Below are 25,362 nucleotides of genomic sequence, written 5' to 3'. Positions count from 1 at the left end.
CCAAACAATAAATTTAAAGCACTGGCATGAGTGAAAAACCTACAGCCTGATCAGGTGTAGTTCCAATAAAGGCAAAGAGTTGTCCCAGCAGCACACTGTATGTTGGCTTGTCTCGGCTGTCCTCTATGGCCAAAGACTGCAGCAGGGTAAATGAGCTGCTGCGATGACTAGTAGGGTGGTGTCGCCTTCTGAAGATAAAAAGGTTTGCAAATACAGTCAAACACTCTTTATTCCTATAAGTTACTTGCATTCCTTTTATCTAATACAGACAGAAGAATACCTTTGTGGGGCATGTGTAAACTCCAAGTCTTGGTTAGCAATCATCTCCAAGTCAGAAGGTGCAGACATGCTACGCAAGAAGACTGGCTGCTTCACCATGGGGATCACTGTCTTGGCATCAGACACAGACTGAGAGGCTGAGAAAAAACAGAAGAAGAACTGGGTGAAAATCAAACTTTAACAGTTACTGACATCTAATTACACAGAAACACAGATACCTATAAAAACTTTGCTTTTTTTCCCAATGGAGAAACATCCCAAGTCTGAGTTACATAACAGTAGCCATATGCTTAAATCTTAATATTTCAGGAGCGTAGATGATTTTAATCACAGGTCTAAAACATCTATTTAAAGCCATGGTTTCCAAATAGTGGTCAGTGAGTTGCATAACCATATGTTATTACTGCATTATACTTCACAAACACTTCTGGGTGACTTATTAAATTTCAGGTGCAGTACTTTGAATGTACTCATTTTCAAAGGATAATAAAAAGCCATCACACACTGGGTATGAACCAGCGGCAGCAAGACAGCTGGTTAGATTGTATGAAGAGCTTTGAAAAGGTAATACATGTAAGGCATATGCTAGTGCAGTCAACACTCATGCAAAAAAAAAATTCTGATAACATGCTCGACTCAAATAGCCTGAAAGTGTCTTTGTCTGACAGTATAATCAAAAGTTATACTCTCGTTGATGTGCCTTGGGCACAACAAAAATTTGAAAACCACCAGTTCAAAGAAAGAAATCTTTGATTTCAGTCCTGCTAACCAGCAAAGCGTCACTTGGAAACAACACCTGTAACAAAAGATGGCAGACAAACAGATACGCATTTACCTGGGCCTGGTGTGCCAGCAGGTGTGCTGGTTAGACTTCTGCAATGTGGAGCGATGGTGACATGGAGCAGTAGCTCAGTGCGGTTCATTAGACTTTTCACCAGAGTTTTAGTTTTAGCAAGAGGGCTGCTACTTCTGATGTGTTTACTGTTCACCTCCTGAAAGAACTTCTCCCTGTTATTGCAAATAAATACTGTTAGAAAACGAACTGACCTGTAAAAGTGTAAATGAGCTACATAATTAATACTTGCCTCAAAGCAAGGACAACATTTTCCAAATCACTAAAATCAAGTGGGACCTCCTTCAGTGAGCAGAGTAATTCCAATTCCTTCATTTTGTTCTGGTGATGTTAAAAAAAACAAACAAACAAAAAAAGAAAAAAAAACAAGAGACAGAAAACCAAAAAGACACAAAAAGAACAGACTTAAATAACTGAGATCTTATCATTGGTTGATTACAGAAATTAGTGTATCTGTGGCAGTCTACCTCAAAGAAGTGGTAGTCATGAAAAAATGGCGTGTTGTTCTCCAGTTTTCCTTGTTGGGCCTCCTCTACCTCATTCTGCCATTTCTGTTCCAATTCTGCTACACTCTGAAAGCAACACAGGAAATGATTAGACACAGTATTAGTCTTCCACTCTTTTTTGTCTTAAGGTCTGTCTGTTTATTTATTTATAGGTACTCTTTCTTTTTAGAAAGATTAGATATTCTTATTTCTTTTTTGTAGGTACTCTTTAACATTAACTTTATTTGAACTTAAACAATTGATTGATTGATTGATTTATTGATTGATAATACTTTATTCATCCCGAGGAAAAATTGGCTTAATAAATTAACCCAATAAATTAAACTGTTCAAATAAAGAATTCTAATCTTAACCTCTTATTTAATAGCATGAACAAAAACTGAAAATACAACAATATCTTTCACTTGTTGCAAGCATAATTAATCGATAAAATACTGTTTTCAAAAAACCTTGATGGTCAGCATAAACTTACCTGCAGCTGCCGCTCCATAGCATTAATCTTCTTAAAGGTCTCAGCCATGATCTTACAGAGCAGGTCATATTCCTCTGTGTGATCCTCGCGGTATTGGTAGTTGACGAGTGACTGAAGCGCATCCACCAGGCTCAAATGTTTGATCACGCAAGATACTATTACCTCTTCCATAACATCTGGTCTTATCACCTCCCTTACAAAAAACAAAGAACAAGCTAAAAATGATTGTGAAGTGAATTAACATGAACAAAACCCTTGATATTAATATCAACTCTGTTGTGACTCTTGACTCTCCTTCAGAATATATAAAAACCAGAAGCCCTAAATTTGTAGGGTGTTTGTCTCAACCATTTAGGGAGAGTGACAAATCCATGTACAGTATATAGATGCTATACTCTGTCAGACTGAAAGAATTAATTTCTTACTTTATGCTTGGGCGGAATTGTGGTCGAGCCCTTCCGGACACTTCTCGAAGCCTAGACATGATGCCCGGAGGAAGGCGAATTCGGGGCAAGTCAAAGTAGGTCCCTGGCATAAGGCCTGGAGGTGGGATGAGCACGTCAGCTGGGTAAGTGAACTCCCGATCCTCCTCAATAGTGAGTGGCAGAGGTGAAGGACTGGGCGTGAGGGCTGGAGAGATGGCACCATTTGCTTCCACCTGCCACTGACACCTAGAGGGAAATTTCTTTTTACTCATTTTAGGCTGCTAGCAGCTCAGCTGTGACTCAACTAGATACCGAAGAAGAATATGTAGTAATCCTTACATGTAGGACATCACATTTAGTTACTATTAATGGGACACATTTTATTTTAGCTCCGTTACCTTTGCAGCAGCTTTGAGCAGAGCAAATCATGGCAAGCCTCCTCCTCTTTTGTCACCTCTGGCCCGTTATACAGAATGCGGAGCATTGAGCAGGCCAGCACTGACAGCCCCAGCGCAAGGTCTGCCAGAAAGGGGAGACCTCCAGAGACATCTTCTGATGACTCCTGTAAAAACAAAAAAAGATATACAGGATCTTCAGACTACTTCAAAAAGTAAAAAAAAAAAATTATATAGAGAGAGATGTTGACGACATTTGAATTGTTACCTGAGCTCTGACAGTGCAGGAGAACCCCCACATGGCTTTATCAGGGGTATTATGTTCACGTCCACTTCTCATCTCAAAAGAAAATGTCACTGTGTCTCCTTCAACCTAAAGCAGAACACAGAGCAAAATGTAGCTCTTCAAACTATCTATGAACATCTATGAATGAATAATTCATACTTGCTTTTATTACCTTCACAAGGTCTTTGGGCCATCCTGTCCCCAGGACACTGCGACTGCCATAACCCAGAGTGTTTCCTCCATACTCTGCTACTTTACGACTATTGGTGTTGGGACCGGCATAGATAACCAACTATAATAATAGAGAATGTATTTGTTTAAAAAAATCCACAATACCATTCTTCAGAAACTGAACAAAAAGATGTCTAAAGGTGAAGTATGATTGTGTCTCCAGCTCGTACACAGGAAGAGTCATTACCTTGTCATAATCATACTGTGATGAGCAGCGAGAATCAAAGCGAAGGTACAGGCACCGGGCTCCTGGGATGTGTACGGTCTCCTTGAATTTGTAATTGTCCCTTACAGGATGCACAGTCTCTACTGTTTTCCCAGCAGCCCATGGAGCAGGAATCTTCAGTCCTGTCAGGAAGCCAGGCTCTTCACGTTCATCAAGAATTCTATGATACAAATAAGTTAGTCATTTTAAAAATTGAGCTTAAGACACAGCCGGTGCCATGAAGAAAATCACCTCTTCAAAATATTTATTATGCAGAATCACACTCCCTGGCTTAATTCTTATGGTGAAATCTAGAAAACTCACTTGTCATCAGCAGTGCATGTCTTTGCTCCCTGGCCCAGAGAGCCACCGGCAGGCAGAGACTCTTCAGTAAAAAGCGGAGACTGAGTCTTTAGTAACAAGGCAGTCTGAAAAACAGAGTGGAAAAAAGCAACTTAATAACAGCTGCTTTTTCTACTCAAGGAAATATACAAGAACCATCTCCTCCTTGACTGACAAAACTGACCTGGCTGGTATAGAGCACCAACTGCACCAACTGAGGCATGAGGGCATCAGCGAGGGTGAGGGTCTGCAGGTTTGGGTGCATCAGAGAGGTGAGCAACACCGGCAGCAGGTGCCCAAGCATAGTGGCCTTGGTAATCTGTTCCAAGCCTTTCAACCTTAACAAAATGAAGATAAAAAAACAAGTGAAAATTTTAGTTTTGCTGTTAGCAGAAAAAAAAAAACAAGATGAGAAGAGGAAAGTCTGGCACAGTGATTCTAAGAACCTGCTCTAATAAATACCACCTCCCTCACTGTTCCATTTTGTTTTAACAACATCAGCATTAATCAGGTTTAGTTAAATCTTCTTTCATGGTGATATAGTACACAAGACCCAACAAAGAGAATTTCATGTCTAGTTTAATTTCTGACAGGTACATTCTGGTCTTACAGTGATACAAACTGGCTTCAAATGTCTTCGTGCAATGTTCCAACATAAGTGGTAAGAAGATTTTAAAGGAATCAAGCAAACGTATTTAAAAGTTCACCTGGTTTCTCTGTCAGCTATGTCGCTGTTAATCAGAGCAGTGGTGACCTGCTGTAGGGTTTCCAATACTTCATCACATCCCACCAGGATTTTGGTTGCTAAGGACAGGATGCTGCTTTGCAGCTCCTGAGGATGACACAGAGTAGGCCCACACTTACGTAACACTGCTTCCAAGATTTTCAGTAATTACATTCACTCAATATGTAACTATTAATACATACTCCATGCCAACAGATTAAAAACAAACTCTAGATTGTTCTGTTTCATTGCTGTCATCAGTAACCTTGAGTATGAACACACTGTTTTTCAACAAATAATAAATGACATCACAAAAAACTGCACTGGGCACAAACTCTTCAGCATTACCCTTAAAGAACTTCAAAAGCCATTACTTCATTTGGTGTGTTGGTCTCTCATTGACACACACACACACACACACACACACACACAGACTCCACGTTCAAAAAGGTAGGGGTATTTAAAGGGGATGTTTACCTGTACCTTCATTGTTTCCCCTTGTAGGGAATTGTCACTGTCATCACTATCATCCGGACGGATAAGAATGGTATTACTGAGGAGGTGGTTCTGAACAGCCATGAGGTAGCGCAGACTAGGTGAGACCACCTAGAGAGAAGGGAAACCATCGTAAATTTGAATGAATGCAATCTTCCAAGCCATGGTGATCTTAGTCTGGATTGATGGCATTTAAGTGCTGCTGAATTGATATTCATACTGGCACAGTGGAGAGCAGTTTCTGGAAGTCATCTCGGGCGACAGTCTGACATTTGGTGATGAGGAGGCAGGATTCTCGGACTACAGTCTTGAGGATACAATGCAGCAGCTCATCATTCAATCTGTAAAAGAAGACAGATTTCCACAAATTTAAACAAACACAGATCTAAAGAGAAAAGATAGTATTGTTGCCACAAGGCTGCCACTTGCCTGTAGTGGTCATCCTCTTCACTTCCAAATCTATTCTTCTGCAACTGTTCTGCCAAATTTGTAAGGATGACATCCCGAAGTTGAGACAATCCACTGTTTCTTTCACCTGAGTATTAAAGGTAAAAAACATACACCACGTGAGAAATAATGAGAATAAAATACAGGAGGTGTCACTTAAATTAAAGCCTGAGCTGCCAATCACCTTCGGTTAGAACCAGTTTCAGTAGTTTGTTGAGTTCAGCCTCCCCCTGATACAAGATATTGAGGCCTGAGCTACAGAGAAGAGGTAAAAAAAAAAAAAAAAAAAGTTCATTAAAATGAAATCATGATCACAAATCCAACCATTACTTCTGTCTTTGAGTAATTGTAACTTACCTAATAGCCAAGCAGACTTCTCTCTGAATTTCTGCTCCTATCTGGTCCACTGGAGCCATGAGCAGCTGCCACAGTAGGAGTCCTGCACGGCGCACACTCTCCCTATTCTGCTCTGACTGAGGATTGAAAAACCTAAACACTACCTGTAAATGGTAGAAAATATACACAACAACGTTAGAATCACACAGAAAATGCTAAAGGTTTTTTTGGCAAAATTCAGCTGCACCCAAAAATCACCTGAAACACAACTAAGATACAGCGGATGATGCAGGTGTCACCATTGACCATGGCCTTTTCCATAATGTCACAGATGCTGCTGAAGTGACGGGCCTCAATGGGGTGTTGTTTTCCCAGTAAGGCCCCCAAGGGCAAACTGTTGCTGCTGGCTGCCAGCAAGTTGAGCTGGTGGATACACATAGCACCTACATGATGAAGCAGCTGGTTGATCACCTCGCCAGTGGCCACAGTCTCCTCTGTTAAAGGACAAATTATGCAGATCTGTCACTTTTATGATTTAATCTTATAAAACAAGCCACTTGTTGTTTACATCACCTACCTTTGGGTTCTTTGATGACGTGGCTGACACCAAGTCTATGGCACACATGATGAAAGGCTTGGTTCCCGGGGTTGCACCACTGATCTATGTAATCACTGGAGCAGGTCCAGATCAAGTTGTTCAGTGCATCATAACACGCTCCTTCAAAGAATGCAGAAGTAAAAGTTATGTAGTGCGTGACTATTTGCCGCACGTCAGTAGAAGTAAAATGTGACAAGTTTTCAGCTCACCTAGCCCTGCCACCTGGGCTCCCCTGCCTAAAGAACTGCCAGGAGCATCAATGAGGTCTGCGCGACTGCTGAACTGACCATCAGCCAGGTTAAAGACCAGACTGGAGGCCAAAACTGAACGAAAAACATAAGAGCTATAGTTAATAAACTCATGACTCAAATTATGATACAAAGCCGTGGGGGGTGGGGCATTCCCAAAATTCTCAGTAACCATTAACATTAACTCATTAACCCATCAAGATGTTACTATTTTAAATGCTGTGTTAGCCACTGTCATAAATGATGATTAATACTTATTTGGAACATCAGATTTAATCAGATTTATACAGAATATCTACAGGCAGCTAGTAAGCTTAGTGTCCGACTTTCTAAAATTAAAAATAAAATAAATAAAAAGTAACCAAAAAACAAGTGACAAAAAGCTCAACATAATCAGGATTTAGCAGTGAGCCTATGCATGTGTTTGCATGCGCTTACTTTTAAGTGAGGAGAGGCTGCTGGTACCTCCAAATAAGGAGCGTGTGGCAGAGCTCCCAGATACACCAGGAGGTGAAACCAGCATTACCAGATAGGTGCCACAAACATACATCGGGGTCCTTCTCAGAGTCTTTAGAGGGAGTCCACAGCTAGTATTGACCGCTACAAAAGGATTCAACAAAAATATTTTAAAAACCACATCATCCAAATGAATCACAGCATGTATGAACTTTGGATTTATAGTTTCTCTACCATTACCAGACTGCTCCTCTTTGACAGTGTTGGTGATTGCAGAGCCTGTGAGAGCAGCCAATGTGGCAGAATGGGAGGCCCGGAAGCGTGACATTCGACTTAAGAGAAGTTCATTCAAGCACTTGGAGGACTCGCCTTCTTTGCGAGTAAGGATAACCCTCTCCTGCAAGATGTCTGCGACACACAACCCTGTCTGTGTCTGCACCATGTATAGGAGAGAGAAGACATCAAAGATTTAATGAAGACACAGACGAAATAAATACTGCTGAGACTATACTGCAGGGCACGAGACACTCACCGACAAGTGAAAGACATCCATGAAGACAGAGTGGCCTTTCTGTGTTTTCTCATTGAGGCTGGCTGGGGACCACACCCAGTACAGATAGGTTCCGTCTGAGCAGAGGTGCAGTGTGGTCATGCTGCTGCCCACGGGGAAGTGATGGGCTGGCATGGGCACAATCTGGCACACCTGAAGATAAAAGAGTGAAAATTAGCCTTAGGTATTAGCTATACTTGAATTTTGAGATACCAAATTAAACAGTATCCCTCTGTGTCCTTTGTACCTGCGCTGAATAAAGAGAAACATTCTCCCACTAAGAACTTCATGATCTGTTGAGATTATACATCCCATCTACAGAATTTACAGAATAAGTCCACATACATCTTAAAATAGAGTAATGAAAGTAGACAGTACCTGGAGGGTGAATGGGTCAATGACCTGGCACAGCTGATGTGGCTTGGCATCAAAGGATGAGGGACGGTGGAGGAGGCGGCCGCTGCTGAACACCACCCAGCCGGGCTCCAACTCTTCATTTCGACAATACACAAATCCCCTATACAAACACACAGCACTGATTCCTTTGGTCTGCATTTGGAGTTTATTCCAAGTCATAATAAAGATGCTCAGGCAGCTCACTAAAACATTTTGTTGGTTTATTGTTTAATTTGTCACTCAACTGTGAGTTTTTGGTCAAATCCTGTAGTTACCACAAATTAAATCAAACCTTACAATCAATAAGAATCCAGAAACGTACGGTATGTGTTCATCGTATAAAAACTGACAGTGTGCCTTCCTTCTTTTTACGCAGTCACTTTGCTTTGTTGACCTTAATGAGAGTAGACTTTGACAAGTTATTGACAGCATATTGTCTAACTGTTGGGAAGCTACTTGTCATACTGTTGAGTGTTGCTGTGAATAGCCACAGTAACAAGAGAAAATGTGAGACGAGCAGCATGGGTTGATCAGCGTCAGTACAAATTCCCATCAGGACACAAGCAGCTTACTGCAACTCTGTCTCTTTTTGCAAGGCTGCACTCAAAGCATCTGTCTTTAACTCTAATTTAAATCAAATTCTCAAATGGGAATTTTAGCTTTTTAAGGTAATATTTCTGAGACTGATTAAAAAAAACAAACACAAATAACAAAAACCCCCAAAGATACTTAAAGCATGCAGTTAGCAATACCCTGGCCTGATGCGTGCTACTTCTTTCATACAAGCTGCTTTGCAAACAATAGCTACAATTACAACCATTTACGTTGCAGTTGAAATCCAAATATCTGTTTTGTAAGGTCACAGTGTGCTTTGCCCTTCAGAAGCTGGCTGACCAATAATGCATGTATACCCTCATAATGTCTCTGGACAAATTCTGGGCTCAATCAGCTCTAAAAAACATCATTTGAGGATCTAGTTTTCTGCAAAGTATGCAATTTGTTACAATATCATTAAATTAAATAAACCAAATAAATCAATAACATGAGAGAATATAACTATATACAATAGGAAATGTTTTTTAAATGTCTAGGAAATAATGCCTTTCAGTGCACAAGTATTTTTTGTGATTTTATTTTTTTTTGCTTCATTCTTTCTTCCCTCTGTTCTCTGAATGCTGAAGAGAGAGGAATGGAGGCTAGAAGTAGTGTCACATTACCTCAATGTCCCATGTAAACCAGAGCCAAGCTTGCTGAGTCCTCTCCCAGAGGAGTTAGTGGTATATAGATATAGCCCATCTGTGGCTAGACAGCGTCCCAGGTCAGTATCTGCAAAACACAGGCACCAATGGAATTCAGTAGGAGGTAAATGAAAGAAACATCAAAGACAGCTGAATAACCTGTAGGGGCAGGGATCAACAAAAGAGTGGACAAAACCAGGCAAGAGAATTAGGATGCAAAAAAAGTGGACCAAGTCTTTGTTTTGCAGACTTTTGCAAATTCAGAAATAGTGATGTCTTCAGAGATCTGATAGAAAAAAAAGACTTAAAATGGACAGATCAATTTAGCTTGAAAAATAAATGCTCAGATTTACTTTATGGCTCAATAAAAATAGATGTACAGTATGCCCTGTTCAGCTCACTTCCTCTCTTTTATCCACTTAAGATCTTTAGTTTCAACTCAAGACAAAATGTTTTCTCTATATGTGACATCGAATGAAACCCAAAAAGGAACAATGGTCTTTCCACCCTTGATAATTGCTTGGATTTAAGATGCATTTCAAACAAGTTCAGTGAATAAATAAAACAGGAAGGAAGTATTATGATGGCAAGTGAGACAAGGAGCATCTTTTCCACAACTTACATTCCAGAGAACTAAAAACTTTCAACCACGGCTGCATATTATTTATATCTTTTCATTTTGAGTATCACAAAAACTTTTTCTGAAATTGTTTTCTACCTTTACTCTCTGCTCCTCCAGCAGAATTATCTGGTGTGGGCAGCATGTCCTCAAAACCCCAGGAAACACAGTGTTTCCCCCCCAAGAGGCAGGATGGAGACCCCGGGCCTCCTTCCAGGAGCAAAAGTCTTGAACAGGAGAAATATAATGTAGTTACATGTCGGGGAAGTTATTAGGCATTGTCTTTCAGTTAAATCAAAACAGTTTCCCTCACCTGTACAGTACGTCTGACACAGGGAGGTGGCCCAGATCAGTTTGTTTCTGCAGCAGGTGAACTGTGTGGATGAAGGTCTTCAGGGATCCCCTAGAAATGAGTTTGGCAGATTATTCAGAGCTCAACGTGAAACACAAGTGAAAGCTCATTGTTAATCTTTCCTGGAGCCGCAAGAGCAATAATAATTTGGCATGAATTATGGGCAGGATCTGATGTAAATTTAAAAAATTTAAAAGAGATTATGCTACATTGAGCAATCTTCTTAAGTTTACAGATTTTACTCAGTCAAGAATTAATTAACTTATGGACCACATTCAGGTGTGTGTATTTTAATTCTAAAAACAGTCTACGAAATCAACTAAAACCCAATGCTTGTACCAGAGAAAGGGTTAAGCTATGAAATTATCACTCGCATGTTTATAATAACATTTAATAGTGCTACTGGGAGTATTAAAATCAACAACTAAGACAGAGAGACACCATCAGTGCAAGCCTCATGAAAGTGAACCCCGCAATGCCATACTATGTAAACATCTAAACAGCTGATATCAACATCCTGTGCAGTCCATTTGCTTACATAGCCCTCCTATACAGAGAATTTACTAACCAACTCCAGATGAGGTGGAGGGGGGGGGAGAGGGTGGTTAAAGCTGATAGCCCTTTAATTAGCTTCCACTGCTGGGTGAAAAAGCATCAGGGCTAGATAGTTCCCCACAACAAAGAGCTCTCTGCCTCAACAGAAGGTGAACAAAGAGTGGAGAGTTCTGGTTTTGACAAGTCAAGATCAGCTGTCACCAACAGAAGCTTGAGCTCAGGCACAAATACAAAAACTAAACAAACAAGGATATTCTGCTCATCTGTGCAGAAAAACTAAAAAACAAACAAACCAGATTAAAGATTAGCTTCTTCAGATATATTTTTGTGTGCTTGCTTCTGTTCTTTGCACGCAAGAATAATGAATATGTCTGACAAGTTGAAAGGGTAAGGGTAACGGTGCAATTTACAAGCATTATTTGGGTCCACCTGTCCCCTCAAAGGAAAAGGTCACTTTAAATCATAAAGTTAAAGTGAAGTTGCTCTGAGTTATCACATTTAGCCTATGATATAATATTTCTGTGTTTATGTGTGTTGAGGTGAGCAGTCTTTTCTAGGATAACAATGCCTCCACATCAATAGGGTACAAAGGAACACTGAATGAAAGTATGTAAATTATATGAGTCAGAAGTTTCACCAGATCTCAATTCAAATGAACACCTGTGGGAGATTATGAACCAGAATGTAAGACAGAGCTCCCCACTATCCAATCAAAACACCAAACAAGGTAAAGTCTTGATATATTTTCGAAGAGTTCTAGAGAATGAACAAGGCACAATGAAGAGCAAAACAGCTTCATTAAAGCTGTTTTCCTGAATGTTTCTAGACAATACCTGATGTGAGTACATGTAGAACTATCCATTTAAATGTCTTTTACATTTTATCTCCCTTGTACAAACTCTGCGTGAAGTTTACTGAAACTGATGTGGACATATGTGAGAATAGTGCAGGTAAAAACCTGGTAAATTTAAAGTCAATCACCCTATGTCCTGCTTTCTGCATGCTATTCTCAGGCAGAGCCCTCACCTAAACCAAACATCAGGATTTAGAAAGCAGCTGCCATGAATTATCTCCTACACACAAGGGCCCCCTGTGCTGCCTAATGAAGTTAATAACAATGACTGAAACTAAGAAGAAAAAGAAGTATTGTTTTCCAACAGCACTACTATCTTACTTCAACAGAGTGTAGTTCTGACTACAAGTTCATGGAGCCAAAAAGTCTGTTCATATCCATAAGCTTAAAATCATACCAAAATCTCAACTACTTCTTTATCTTACATTACAGATATCAAAGCAAGATTACCACAGTGCGTTGTGTGGTTCTTAAGAAAAAAAGTTAATAATTTAATGTTATTGCCTGATAACAAAAATTGCCACTTAAGAAGAGTATTGTTTTTTCTTGATAGCTTATTTTCACAGGTTTTGCACTTCAATGAGATCTTGTATGTAATCATTCAGTGAATACCATTAGTACAGCACACTGTCTACAAGAAAAAAACAGAATGATCCTAAGAAGGATGCAGGTAGAACAGCAAGGAAACGGATGGTCTCACCTGGCACAGGCAAGTGCCACGAGTGCAGCAGCAGCGTTTTCCCTCTGTCTGTGCGTTTGTAGGATCTGCGGCTGAGTGTGTCCATGCACTGGGCCTGACTCCTGGGCACCATCTTCTAGCCAGGAGCATAGCAGTCCCTCCAGGCCATTGAGGCAGTCAGCGGGCTCTTTGCTAAGGCTCAGCGGCTGGCAGTCCCGGAGGCAAGCTAGCAGTACCTCTGCTGTGACACCGCAGAGTGCTGGGTCACTGCGAGTTTGGGACTGTAAAAGGGGAAAGACCAGCAACAGGCCGACACGGGAAGTGAAGGGCGCCTGCTCGGGTTGCTGGAGCAGACCTTGTCTTTTGAGCAAGGCCAAGGTCTCCTCATCAGCCCCTCCAGTCCCTTCTCGCTCCTGCTGCTCCTCCAGGGCCAGCTGCCGCTGCGCCCCCCACAGGCCACGCAGGGCATTGAGACGATACTCCAGTAGACGGGCATATGCATTGCTCTGATTCCCACAGACAGCACGCAGACGCTCGGCAAGCTCTACCGGATTCTTGGTCTCAAATGTTAGAATCTATAGGGCAGAGATAGTGGGAGAGAGGAAAAAAAATCAGGTATTAAACTGTTCACTTTTTTCTTGACCATTTTAGAAAACAATAAACAGTGTATTATTTAGAGATGGGAGACAGTCTTTTGTTTCCTGGCAATGCTGGCTACAAACAAATGAAATCTTCCTTATCAGCAGAAATTTTTAATCAGAATACAGAAAAGACACTATGGAAGAAAAGAGGAGAGCAGTGAGGAATTTTATTCTTACTGACGTAAATTTAAATAACACAGCTGTGTTACACACAAGCGACATTCAAATTTTACTGGCGAAAAACTAAGAATTATTTGCAAAAACAGCAAAATGTTAAAATCTTTTTCAATTTGGCAACTTTACACAAAAACAATACAAAAAATCATGTTCTTATGTAAAACACCGCCATTCAAAAGTGGGGTATATACATGACTTATGAAATACATTTGGTTTATGAAGATCTGGTGATAAAGCATTTCCATAGTTAGCTACGAATCATTTCCACAGAAGGAGCTCTTGTTTTTCCAGTTCTTTAGGACTACGCAGTAATGGTCAGAGATAGCAAAGCACATATCCTATCACAAGTGAAACAATGTGCCTCATGTGCACTTAGGCAGCATTTCAGATATTGATTACACATGAATCATGGACTAGAAAAAAAATCCATTATAGCATTTAGCAGGCACAATTTGTATTGATTCAATTTCAGAAACACTACTTATGTTACAGTAACACCCCATAGCTGGATGCTGGGCCTTCACCTTGCTCTGCAAAAACTGCTGCAAGCGGATAAAAATAGTCAGCATCACAACACCTACGATAACGGCACTGAATGACCGAGCCAGTCTTAAAATTGGACACAGGCCTTAAATGTGGAGGATCTGAATGTTACCAAGAATAAATAAACAAACAAACTGAGAGCCTAACAATGACGCAAGAATGTCTTCTTATTTCATGTTTTAGTACCATTTAGTGGGACTACCCACTATAAATACCAAGTTCGCATTACTACACATAGCTCATCTATTTTGGCTTTGCTTGATAAAACACACGTTTTATCATTTTATGTTAAGGATGAATCACGCTATACATTATGTAACCATACTCTTTTTTCAATATCAGTGCTCCTAATTCATAATTAATATGGAAGTTGAAGAATTTATTACCATAAAATGTCCAACATCATAAGAAACCCTGCTGTAGGTCATTATGATTGGTTCTTTTACAGTAAAGTTTTGCTTCGAAGCTTTACTGAGTCCTCAGTTTAAGCATTCTACTCTTACAAACATTTTCCAAACTGGAATCCTGAGAACTCAGTAGTAAAGAAAAGCTCTGGAGATGTTGTGTTTCTAACACAGGCACCTCTAGTGTTAAGAACATGGTGTGTGGAATTGTGCTAATAAACTGCTTCTTCCACTATGCAGAGACTATTCTGTATTTGAAAAGTTTTGGTGCCTACCAAGGCCTACCCAAAACCAGGTGATCAAGGATAAACTGGTAATGCAGCTATTTGGGACATAGTTTGAACTAACAGAAAACATAAAAGCTGCATGTACAGATTCATGAGTTTGATTTGGTGGCCTTTCCTCATATAAGCCAAGCCCATTGTGACTGTAATTAAACATGCACAAAAACAACCCTGTTTTGTGGCTATTAGTACAAGAGTAAAGATAACATCATATAAACAAATATTCAGTTTATTGATCTTTTTTTTCAGATCCAAAAGATCTAAGCAAGGAATTTGGAAACATACATTTTAATTAAAATGTTATAGATAGATAGATAGATAGATAGATAGATAGATAGATAGATAGATAGATAGACAGACAGATGTAAAACTGATATTTTGTAAGAATAGCGCAGATTGCGATAATAAATATGTACACTATAAAGCTAAGAAAAACAGCTGCATTAAGTTGTAACATAGAAATATGCTTTAAAGCATCTGTAAGTGAAAGCCTTGAAATGCAGCTGACTGATTGCAAGTATGAACTCTTGTAAAGGTTAAGTTCAGCACACAATTCATAACTATTCCCACTTTATCATGAAGTTTGCTTGTTTAAAGCAAGTAACCATCACTGTCTGTTCGTCTACTACTCATCAACAGGCAACTCCAAGCACAAATTAGACCCCAGCTCATGAACATGTGACATGAAGACTACCGCAAATATTCTCCACGGTCTGGTGGATCCTGCTAGATTCAAAACAAGGCACAGTAGGGAAATATCGAGTATGTAAATATGCGGTGTTAGCTCGTTGTTTCCATCAGAATCACTGTAAAGTTTCTGGTCATCTAACAACATTGATTCTTCCGGTTATGGGATGAGACTTTCAAAATAAAAGTCGTTTTAAAAGCTTAAACATTTGGTAAACAATAGAGTCTGCAAAACATAGCTTGTTTTGTGCTTCGAGAACAAGATTCAGAGCAGGAGAGATGAGAACTGTTTTTCCCCGGCGTTTGACAATGACCATAAAAACACTTCTCAAGGAAAGAGCAGCTATGTCACCTTTACATAGACTAAATCTGTTTACTATGCACTAAATAAGCCAAGACCTAGTCAGGAAAAATAAAGGCATACATGCATGTGTTTAAGTGAAAAAAAGTAGGAGCTGTGTAGCTTGATACCTGAAGTACACCTCTAATTGACATATTAGCTCAACACTGAGTACAATATTAAGTACCAAATCAATATGACTTCCACATTAATATACTAGAAGAAAGACACTATGTAACATTAGAGATTTTAGAAATGAAATTTACCATGTTTGTAATAGGACTAAGTTATATTTTGAAGGAAGGGGCAGGAATTGAGTTGACACGGCTCTCGGTTACCTTGATGGTAAATTTAGCAGGACAGGAAACTTGCAAACGTCTGCACTACCGTTATTACGGAGGGTGTGTTTCAGGTGACAGTCAAAACTAATTCTTACATTAAATAAACAAAAAGACACACTGATCTCATATATACACAAATGTTCCTGTATACAGCTCTTTATGTTTGTTTGCATGTGTGTGTGAGAGAAACTGAGCTGGAAAAAAGAGCGATGGCTTTTACCCACCTCTTGCTCGGTGTCCCCCTGCTCCGATACTCCAATTTCACTGGGCAGTTCGGCCAGATCTGTGACCCGAATGAGACCGTCGTGGAGAAAAATGGTCTCCTCCTTCACCGAAAGCCACTGGGACGAATCCACAGCCCCGGAGCCCATCGCTCTCTCCTCCGACAGCGTAGCCAAAGGGGTCGAACATTAAAAATTCAGTGACAGAATGACAGAAACGCCCTAGCTAGCCTGATAGCGACTCACAATAACATAACGGCCGTCAGCGCCGAGGTCTTATCTAATGGTAGTGTTTGACAAGGGAGACAAGCTAACTTGACGAGTGCCAGTCAACGGGCGAGCTGTAGTGGCAGGTGTTCTTTACATTACATGGGTGCTCTGGTCATGCTAACAGCGGCTGCTAGCTGTCTGGCTCAGTTAGCTGAAGCGGAGCTAACTTACCGTACGGTATCGTTATAGCGTTACCGAGCAGAGTGGGCGTGACAGCCGTGCTAAATCCGTTATTGCGTCGCACCGTCTAAACGACAGTCTTTTCAAGACGCAAAGTGAACCTGTAGTACTCTCATTTCACGGCTACAACCCGACTGCAAGCAGCTCTGCTAATGGCCCGGTATCTGTCAGTGCCTGGAGAAGATAATGAGAGTCACCAAGCTGTCAGTGCGACGCCATGTTTCCAAGGCCAACTAACCGCTCCCAGAATGCACCGCGTGCTAAAATAAAAGCTGTCAAAAGTCATTTATTTTGGTATCTAAAACCACATCTTATCACAGCTGTGAAATGACAAAGGCACATTTATTATTTAATTTAAAGATCTTTAAAAACAAAATCAATGTATTATTATTATTATTATTATTATTATTATTAGTGCCATCTGCCTCTATCACACCCTAACCCTAACATCCTCCTCTGTCACAACAACCTTTTGAATGTGCTCTTTCACTACATCCATGAACTTTCTCTGTGGTCTTCCTGTTTTCCTCTGCCTGGCTGGAGACAACAAACTTTGTCCAGTATAGCTGCTAGCCCTCCTCTGCACATGTCCAAACCATGTCAGATTTGCCTCTTTGTCTCCAGACCTCCCAATCTAAGCTATCCCTCTAAGACAGTCTTAACATTTCAGCTCAGCCTTCTTTCTTTTTGTCAGCGCCACTGTTTCCAAACCATACCTCATAGCAGGTCTCACTGCCATCTTATAAACCTTCCCCTTTACTCTTGCTGCTATCCTTCTGTCACAAACCACCCCTGAACCAGCCTGAACCAGCTCCACTCTCTTCTTGACCCTAGGTATTTAAACCTGTCCATCTTCACTGGCTCCTCGTAGCTTCACTGTTATACCTGACTCCATCTCATTCATAGACATGCATTCTGTCTTGCTTCTACTGACTTTTATTCCTCTAAAGAAAGAGTCAGTGGCTGAATATTCAAGCACTTAAATTTTTTGATTTACAGCTGCTGCATGCAGGAAGGCAAATCAGCTGTTGTTCTTTCTAAGGAAGTTGTGAAGTTTTAATGTAGACATGACAATAATTAAAATGTTTAATTCTTCCTTTATTGACTCAATGCTTTTCCATGATTTGCTGGGTTTGTAGCTTTAATCTTTATCTCTTTATTCTAGTTTTTTTCCCTCACTGAGTCATACAATATACAGTGCAGACGACAGAGTGAATTTAAAATCAATTCAAAATCAAACAGAAACAATAAAATGATTTAATTATGTTTTCATTCCACAATCCAATCATTTGCAAGTCCACATGCAAACGCTAACTTACATTTTTAAGAATGTAATTACATTTATAAGGCCATACTTTGCTAGTCGAGGGCCTTACTTCTTAAAATGCTGCAATTTTCCACCATCAGGGAGAAAGAGCAAAGCCTGCGTGAAATCTAAAGCTTATAACATTTATTGTTACTGCACATAGCAGCTTATTCTACAGTCATCTGAACCGTGCCATAATATCAGCTCCGCTTTCTAGCCTCAGGCATCGCTTATAAAGGCGAACAGGAATCCCTCTTTTTCTGTCAGTGCCTGAAATTCGCACCCCAGCAGAGTCTTTTTCCTCTATCTTCTTAAGCACTTGATGTAGGTCAGAGGCTTTAGTGAAGCCTCTAGAACAGCTAGGGAAAAAAGACATAAAAATATCAGCAAGAGAACTCAGCACAGTAATCTGTTACAGGCAAACTGAGTGAACATATTAGACAAGGGGCTGGTACTGCTTTAACCGAAAAGTGTTAGAGATTAATGCGAATAAGCATACTGGAGCTTAAAACCTTTTTTTGCCGTGGCATTTTTCCTCGTTTGGCAGTGTAAAGCAATGCTGAGAGACGAAATGCAGCATGAGAGAATGCAGAATGCTTGGTCGCTTGAGGCTTTCAATCTGAACAGCCAAGCTGTAAAATTGACAAAAAGGACAAGTGACAAGTTAATTCTTGTATGTAAGGCAATAAGATCACTTGTAGGAAACCAGTTAGACATACAGTAGAGCAAGAAAAATTTCAGAAAGGGAATAATATCATTTATATCTCTCCACGTGTGATCTCAGAGATATAGGTTAAAAAAAACATTAAATTTTTATAGAATAAATAGTGATGAAGAAAAATACTGTATTCCTACCATGTAGTAGGCAGCAAAGTCCATAATCCAATATAAACATATCAAATATCATATTAAAACCATGAATGTATGCACACTGTGCCTTATTGTAGCAAGAAATGACATACCTCGATCCAGGCATGCTTTTATTGTATTGGCAATGTGTTTGGGATTATCGTCATGATGACAAATGAAGCCATTACCAATCAGATAGTACTGCATGGCGGATCAAATTCTGTCCATACATTTCGGTGTTTATGATTTCATGAATTAACCTCCATGTGGAAATATGTTGAGTTTTGGCGAAAAGTGCTTTGGTAATCACCTTGTTGGTGCGAAAATGCTTTTTTAGTCCTGTTAAACTGGGTTATCTTTGAAGATTTTCATTAATAGAAATGGGAAAAATGTTACTCACAAGTGGTCTAAAGATACCACTTAAAATTGATTCTTTCTAAGTGTTCTGTTATGTGTAGTCACAACACCTGCTCAAAAGTATTCTTCAAGGCCATTTAAAAAAAAATTAAAGTTTGATTCCTTGGCACAAAACAAAAAGAAATAAGTGGTGGCTCAAGACTGTTCCACAGTAGGTATTTTTGGCTGCTCCCTTTCCACACGTCACCCACATTGGGTAGGATTCCCTTTCTGGTGTAAACCCAAAGGGAATCTTTGCCTGTAACTGAAGTTAAACCATAATCTTTTAGTTTATAAATAAACAAACACTTGGTATTGGAAAATATGCATCTTACAGTGTGCAGTCCCTCCTGCCATCACAGAAAATGTGGACTCTGATGGAGACAGAGTCACAGCTATTTCCAGTATTGCAACACCAACGCAGTACTTATTTTGGATGGTTTCCTATTTTACCCAATATTATAGTTCCACTGGTCTTTAATGATACCGCTGCTACAGTCATTAGATTATCGGGGTGATTTCGGTTGAATTAATTCACCGCTGTGTAAGGCTCGTATTTCCTTAACCTCATTTGACGGTGTCATAACGCTATTTCCAGGGATAAGATTACTGGTGTATTAAATAAAACAATCATGAATGAAGTAATTCCCAAGCTGTGAAGCTAGGATTACTTTTTAATGTGTTGACATCGTAAATTTTTTTCATGATTATTTAGCCATAAACAGCAGCAGAACAGGGGGCAATCTTATTAAGGGGCAATTTGGTTAAACTCAGTACCTCCTTAAATTTCATGCCTTTATCACCTCTGGACCACTGAAATGCTGTCCTAGCTCGTCTGCCTATTTGAGCCATGTTCAGAACTCCCACATCACCCCCACCCTCATGTGCCTCCACTGGCTCCCAGTCAAGTCCTACAGCTTGCAGAAGAAATACTGCTCCTCACCTACGTCCTGGTTTTTAACTTCTGTGTGTAAAATGACCTTTGGCCCAGTAGAAATCAGATTTATAATTATTATTATTTAATCATTAATAAACCTTTATTAAAAAACACATTGTCCAGTCTTTGATCGGGGCAGCTCCTTTGAAAAATAGGCCGCCTGAATACGCCTGAATGTTGCATAGGTGTATAACATACAATTATGTGAACATAGAACATGCAAAACATAATGCAACACTTATGTCATATAAATAAAATTGTTACCGGCTGGTGCAGTCACAGTGATAGGCGGTCTTCGACTCCATGTTCTGGAGGCCATATTTTTTTTTCAAAGGAGGGATTTTGAATTTACAGTAGTCCAGATGTTTGAGGCTTTCACACAGAAGCCGGCTATCTACAGGAGCAAAAATATATATGTGCATATATATTTATGAGTGTACTCAGATTTCTTTACAGAACTGGGTATATTTGCTGGTTACTGATGCTGCTATTTTCTAGTAAAGGTTAGCCCTCTTTTTTTGGCATTTGTAATTTGTAGTCAGCAACAATGACGATTAGCATTCTGTCCCATCGGTAACGACAGCTAATAACACAGCTAAGCAGCCTGGTAATTATTAATAGAATAATATCCTGAACTTCTTCTTTAAACACATACATTTCTCTGTTAAGCTACAATCAAACTGCTCATGTGGAAAACTAACTGATATACTAACAAATAAAAATAGCCTTGACAGTCATTCAACTCACTACCTTGCATACTTTCTAACCTCCCCTCTTGAGTATATTTTGTAATTAATAACTCATTCCCATTAATATTACAATTAAAATGAAATATAATAATTTGGATTGATCCAGAAGAACATGAATGTTTCCAACCAAAGTGAAAAATGACTAATTTTAAAAGCAACTAAAATACTAAATTGCATTTCAGATGCTCAAAATTAAAGAAAGAGGAAAATCAATGGCTTAACTTGCAGCTATAGCCCTGTCAGCAGCTGTGCGCACTCACCTGTTATCTTATGCAACATTTTACTTTGTTTAAGGCTTCTCTCTATATGGGTCCTTTGGGCTGTGGTGCTATCTGTGAGCCCCTGGTTTGAGTTATTCATTAGCAGATAGGAGTGCACCTGCTTTGGTGGCTCATCATCCTTATTAAGCGGGGCTGCTGTTTTTAGTTTTGCTGCAATGGGTGTTGCAAAAGTAGCCGTTAGCAAAGTGTTTGATGTGAGTGTATTTGTTGTCTTTTTAACACCCAGTGTAGTCACTTTGATTGGTAATCTGTCCGTAGTTGCTTTCATATGAGATTTTGTTTCTCGTTCCAAACAGCTTTCACAGCCTGACTGAAAAGCATCACCCCTCACACGCTTCCTGTGTCCACAGCAGCTGTTTCTCTTGATAACGTCTTTGTGACTTTTGTTGGTTTTGGTCACTGCGGCTGTTGTTTGGTGCGGCTGAAGTTCTGGCATCTGTGTTAAAGGTGATGGTGCTGTAGATGAACTCTGCAGATCAGAATTTGAGCTGAGCTGTGGTGAATCTCGGCGTCTCAGTGTGGAGTAATCTGACAGGCCCACTTTGATATGCTGGCTTTTCTCGCTTTCTTTAGTCTGTAAGCTACTTTTAGAAATCTTTAAAAGACCTGTTTCCACTGACGAAGCAGTGGCGTGTGCCTTTGATGTTGGAGGCAACTGTGAAGGTGCTGCTCCATGAGGTTTATGGCGTCTTCTGCATCCTCTTGCTTTTGTCCGTCTGCGGTGGAAAGTGTCTCCTCTGGGTGGGTCTCTGAATCTACACTGATGCTGAGTTTTAGATGACTTTCTGCGAGGGGGGCTTTGAGTTACATGCTGCTCCTTGTTACTTGGTAACTTGTTGGTGTCAGTGTCCGCATATTTTTGCTCAGCATCAGAGGTGTTGTAGGGGAGGGGGCTTTTGAAGACAGCATATGGAGCTTCTTTGGCTACCTTGCACCTATAGAGAGAGTACACAGACTTGTTACAACAAAAGAACGTAAAGGAGAACCATTTTCAAAACGTTAAAAAAACATTCTGCTCAGCACATTTCTTATCATTTCTTATTTTCTTACTTTACTTAAATAGATCCTAGCTTTTGAGGAAGATAACGATAGTGACACAGTGGAAATTAAAGACTTACTGGCAGAGTTTAAGGCATGTTAATACAAGCTGCAGAAGTACATCTGCCACTCAGGCTTCCAAAGCAACCATACCAACACTGTTCACAGAACAACCCCTTTTCTATGGTACTGAGCAACTGTTGTGTCTAATAATATGCAGTCAAAGTATCAAGCAACAGTGTCTGTGCCTCTCTTACATCCCCCACCAGTACATCTCAGTGCACCGCCTCTGCTGCTTGAGCTCAAAGCAGGGAATCCGGAGGATGTTGAAGAAGCTGTAGCCTACCATATTAGAAATGCTATCATTCACGTCCAGAAGGCACTGTCGAAACCTAGTTAGAGGCAGAAAAAAGAACGAGGTGAGTCAAAGTTCAAAAAGCAGTCCAGTCAATAAACACACGAATGGCAAGTGTTTCGTCATGTTTGACTATTCCCAAACATTTTATAACCACATCCGTGTGCTTCTTTGGGATGAACACCAAAAAGTACACACAGACTTGTCAAGACTGGATGATTTTACAAAATAAAATCACAGCATATACATAATATGTATAAGGAATGGAATGCCCTCCAACTACAAAGCTGCAGAGCAGCGTGTTCACTCTTGAAATCAGTTTATCTGGAGGGGTGAGCGCAGTGATGCATTTATTACCCCTTTATAAACAGTTATGTCACATGGCCCCGGGCTCGTCTACTTAAATCGGTTTGCGTTTACTGGCACCCTGCCAACATGACACGATAGGAACTTTCCTCCGAGTTTATTAGTCGGAAGTTTAAGAAGGCATTAATACTGATAAATTCAGCCTTTGAGCAAATCTGCCTTTACCTGACTTTCCATGCCAGCCAGGGCAGTATGTGGAGATGTCAGGGGGTGGAAAGTGAATTAGTGGTTGCAGGAGTTTCCCTTGAGGCGATGAATACTTGGAATCCTGCCTCTGTGTTAAAGATGCCCGGTGGGTGTGTTCTGACGCTCACCTTTGGTCACACTCACAGTGTGAAACGGTGAAGAGGTTGCGGTTGAACACTCCATAATTCACCGTAAAGGCCGGGATGATCTGCAGGCAGTGGTCGTGCTCACGGCAGCATCTGTCTGTACCCTCAAACATCCCTGTGTGCAGGATTTAATCACACATCAAAGGGCACTTTGCTTGGAAGCAAAGCTTTTTTCAAGCAAAAGATCACATACCTGATTTGAAAGAAAAAGCTGCAGACTTCAAAGGCAGTTATTTGAAAATTAAAAATGTATGGGTCACAAGATTTTCAATTAAATTTAAAAAAACAAAACAAAACCCTGAGCCACATCTTTTTGATGTGACTATCATATAAAAATATCAAGCACCTCTTAATTAGATTTTTGGAATCTAAGTATATGAGTGATTATTTTGCGGAGAGGGTAAAACAACTATATCACATTTTATAGTTAAAAAACAAAAAGAAATCCATTATTCTTATATTGGCATCTAAGGGTGATAAACATGATAAACAAAGGGCACAATCTGGCCTGAGATTTGACTCAGTATAGGTTTACATAGCAAAGGTTATCGACTATGAGGCCATCTGATGTACTCCTATGTGGGAGTCATACCTGCATACGTGCTGATAAGAGTGTTTGATAAAATAATGTCTATTTTGTTCTGTCCTATACCATCTCAGTTTAATGATCTCAGCCTAGCTAAAAGTTGCCAGGCTCCAGCACTGTGGAGCTGCCCTGCTGGACAAACTAGGAAATGGCATTATTTCTAAATTACTCCAAGCATTTTTTACTGTATTGTGTTCTGCAAAAGAAATAGGTTTCCCCTTTTGAATAAGGGAGAAGCCAGAAGTAGCTTTAATTGGGATATAGTGGTCAGTAATATATCATTTTATTCTCATTTCAATTTAAATCCTTATTATTGCTATCAGTGAGAAGACTTTCTGGTATGTCTAGAAAATGACAGGGATATTAGTTCTTTTAATTGAGGTGATTTTAGTGACAAGCAGCTTGAGAGGTTTGGATTTTAAATGTTCTTTCATGAGGCTTTCTGTAAGCACTGCTGGAGATTACAAACACCAGGGAACTGCGACTCACTTGTCTCCTCTTATCGCCAAAGTCCTCGAAAACCTCAAACAGGCCAAATATGTTTTAATCACAAAGACAGAAAACCAGAATTCAGCAGTCTCACCTAATTCTTCATATCCGTCCGCCGTACTTCCACTGCCGCACCACAACGTACCCGGGAAGATCCAGGCGCGTTTTCTCCGAGCTTTTCTCTCTGTCTCATCTGTTCTTGTGCGTATGGTGAGCTGTGACGCACTGGAAGCTTCGAGGTGAGCGCAGTCGGCTTTCTGCAGCGCCAATAATATGCTGCTGATATTAAACCCATAGCTTACCTCTTGACCACGTGTGTTGCTTGTCTTGCAGAGACTGTGATATCTTTCTGTAATCTGTGGACTGAGGTTTACTGTGCATGTTATCAGTCTCATATCTTGGGACCAGATGGTGAGGTACAAGGAGCGCACGCCGACTGTGTCTTCGTGCAGAAAGGAAATACGCGTCTGTACGTTACCACGAATCGACGTAAAACAGTAGAGACCCGGTCCGACCATATCGTGTGCTTTTGATAAAATGATTGCTGATAAGAAGTAAAAAAACTGAAGTACACATCTGCTTTTCATCTCAAAGTATTGGGTCTATAGTCGGTCCGGTTTAAGATACTGAAGTTAAAAATTATGACAGGAGTGTATTTGTAGTCCAGTCAGCTTAAAGGCATCTGTCCCTGAAGAAACATTCGAGAAGTAAGGTTGAAGTTCATAGGGTCTTTATAATGCCCCTCCGATGCTGAGAAACTTGATACTCAATTTCGTGCTTGCGTTTGAGGGTGTGTACTTGTCCACCTATCCTAGTGAAGACCAGATACCGGCGTGAGGACACGTTGGTAAAATGATCCCTTCAAAGAGAAAGCGCTTAGAAGCAAGTTTATCATAGTTAAATAAAACTAGACGTGAAAACCCCCCCAAACATTTTAGTTAATTCAAATAAAAATTAAGATTTTTATGTGTTGACTCACAGTTTTCAGATTGATGCAAATGTAGTCACCAATGAATCCAAATGGATATCTCCAACAATACTTTTCCATCA

General features: G+C 40.1%; 2 protein-coding genes across 4 annotated transcripts in view; both read right to left on the bottom strand.

Annotated features, from left to right (window-relative positions):
• hectd4 (HECT domain containing E3 ubiquitin protein ligase 4) overlaps window positions 1-16,867 on the bottom strand; it is a 40,197-nt gene extending 23,330 nt beyond the window's left edge. The window contains exons 1-31 of one of the 2 annotated variants that reach the window (XM_084945907.1): window positions 16,182-16,867; window positions 12,562-13,115; window positions 10,415-10,504; window positions 10,201-10,328; window positions 9,462-9,570; window positions 8,227-8,365; window positions 7,831-8,001; window positions 7,533-7,731; window positions 7,281-7,442; window positions 6,804-6,917; window positions 6,574-6,714; window positions 6,255-6,490; window positions 6,018-6,160; window positions 5,845-5,915; window positions 5,643-5,748; window positions 5,434-5,554; window positions 5,196-5,324; window positions 4,702-4,826; window positions 4,179-4,332; window positions 3,977-4,080; window positions 3,635-3,833; window positions 3,389-3,508; window positions 3,199-3,303; window positions 2,934-3,097; window positions 2,536-2,781; window positions 2,111-2,303; window positions 1,600-1,704; window positions 1,361-1,453; window positions 1,115-1,283; window positions 281-416; window positions 44-188 (exon numbers count right to left, since the gene is read on the bottom strand). In XM_084945907.1, the coding sequence (XP_084802033.1) occupies window positions 44-188; window positions 281-416; window positions 1,115-1,283; window positions 1,361-1,453; window positions 1,600-1,704; window positions 2,111-2,303; window positions 2,536-2,781; window positions 2,934-3,097; window positions 3,199-3,303; window positions 3,389-3,508; window positions 3,635-3,833; window positions 3,977-4,080; window positions 4,179-4,332; window positions 4,702-4,826; window positions 5,196-5,324; window positions 5,434-5,554; window positions 5,643-5,748; window positions 5,845-5,915; window positions 6,018-6,160; window positions 6,255-6,490; window positions 6,574-6,714; window positions 6,804-6,917; window positions 7,281-7,442; window positions 7,533-7,731; window positions 7,831-8,001; window positions 8,227-8,365; window positions 9,462-9,570; window positions 10,201-10,328; window positions 10,415-10,504; window positions 12,562-13,115; window positions 16,182-16,328 (4,818 nt within the window). In that variant the 5' untranslated portion in view covers window positions 16,329-16,867. The remainder of the gene's footprint in view (window positions 1-43; window positions 189-280; window positions 417-1,114; window positions 1,284-1,360; window positions 1,454-1,599; window positions 1,705-2,110; window positions 2,304-2,535; window positions 2,782-2,933; window positions 3,098-3,198; window positions 3,304-3,388; window positions 3,509-3,634; window positions 3,834-3,976; window positions 4,081-4,178; window positions 4,333-4,701; window positions 4,827-5,195; window positions 5,325-5,433; window positions 5,555-5,642; window positions 5,749-5,844; window positions 5,916-6,017; window positions 6,161-6,254; window positions 6,491-6,573; window positions 6,715-6,803; window positions 6,918-7,280; window positions 7,443-7,532; window positions 7,732-7,830; window positions 8,002-8,226; window positions 8,366-9,461; window positions 9,571-10,200; window positions 10,329-10,414; window positions 10,505-12,561; window positions 13,116-16,181) is intronic. The other variant, XM_084945908.1, reaches the window with a different exon arrangement.
• Window positions 16,868-17,705: 838 nt separating this feature from the next.
• LOC146375906 (uncharacterized) lies at window positions 17,706-25,059 on the bottom strand. Of its 2 annotated transcripts, XM_084946171.1 has the most exons (7): window positions 24,407-25,058; window positions 23,220-23,352; window positions 22,442-22,576; window positions 21,126-22,081; window positions 20,381-20,510; window positions 18,447-18,566; window positions 17,706-18,293 (listed from the first exon to the last, which is right to left on the bottom strand). In XM_084946171.1, exons 1-7 carry the CDS (start codon window positions 24,897-24,899, stop codon window positions 18,113-18,115), a joined length of 2,148 nt encoding a protein of 715 aa, XP_084802297.1. In that variant the 5' UTR covers window positions 24,900-25,058; the 3' UTR covers window positions 17,706-18,112. The 2 variants fall into 2 exon arrangements, with proteins under 2 accessions (XP_084802297.1, XP_084802298.1); XM_084946172.1 differs by lacking the exon at window positions 20,381-20,510 and having other exon boundaries at window positions 18,134-18,293; window positions 24,407-25,059.
• Between the last annotated feature and the right edge of the window lie 303 nt (window positions 25,060-25,362).

The sequence above is a fragment of the Perissodus microlepis genome, chromosome 12, assembly GCF_051167445.1.
Source record: "Perissodus microlepis isolate ML-2025 ecotype Zambia chromosome 12, ASM5116744v1, whole genome shotgun sequence".
NCBI classification, from domain to species: Eukaryota; Metazoa; Chordata; class Actinopteri; order Cichliformes; family Cichlidae; genus Perissodus; species Perissodus microlepis.
Note: the sequence above shows the minus strand (reverse complement) of the source record. Positions and strands in the feature narration are given on the sequence as shown.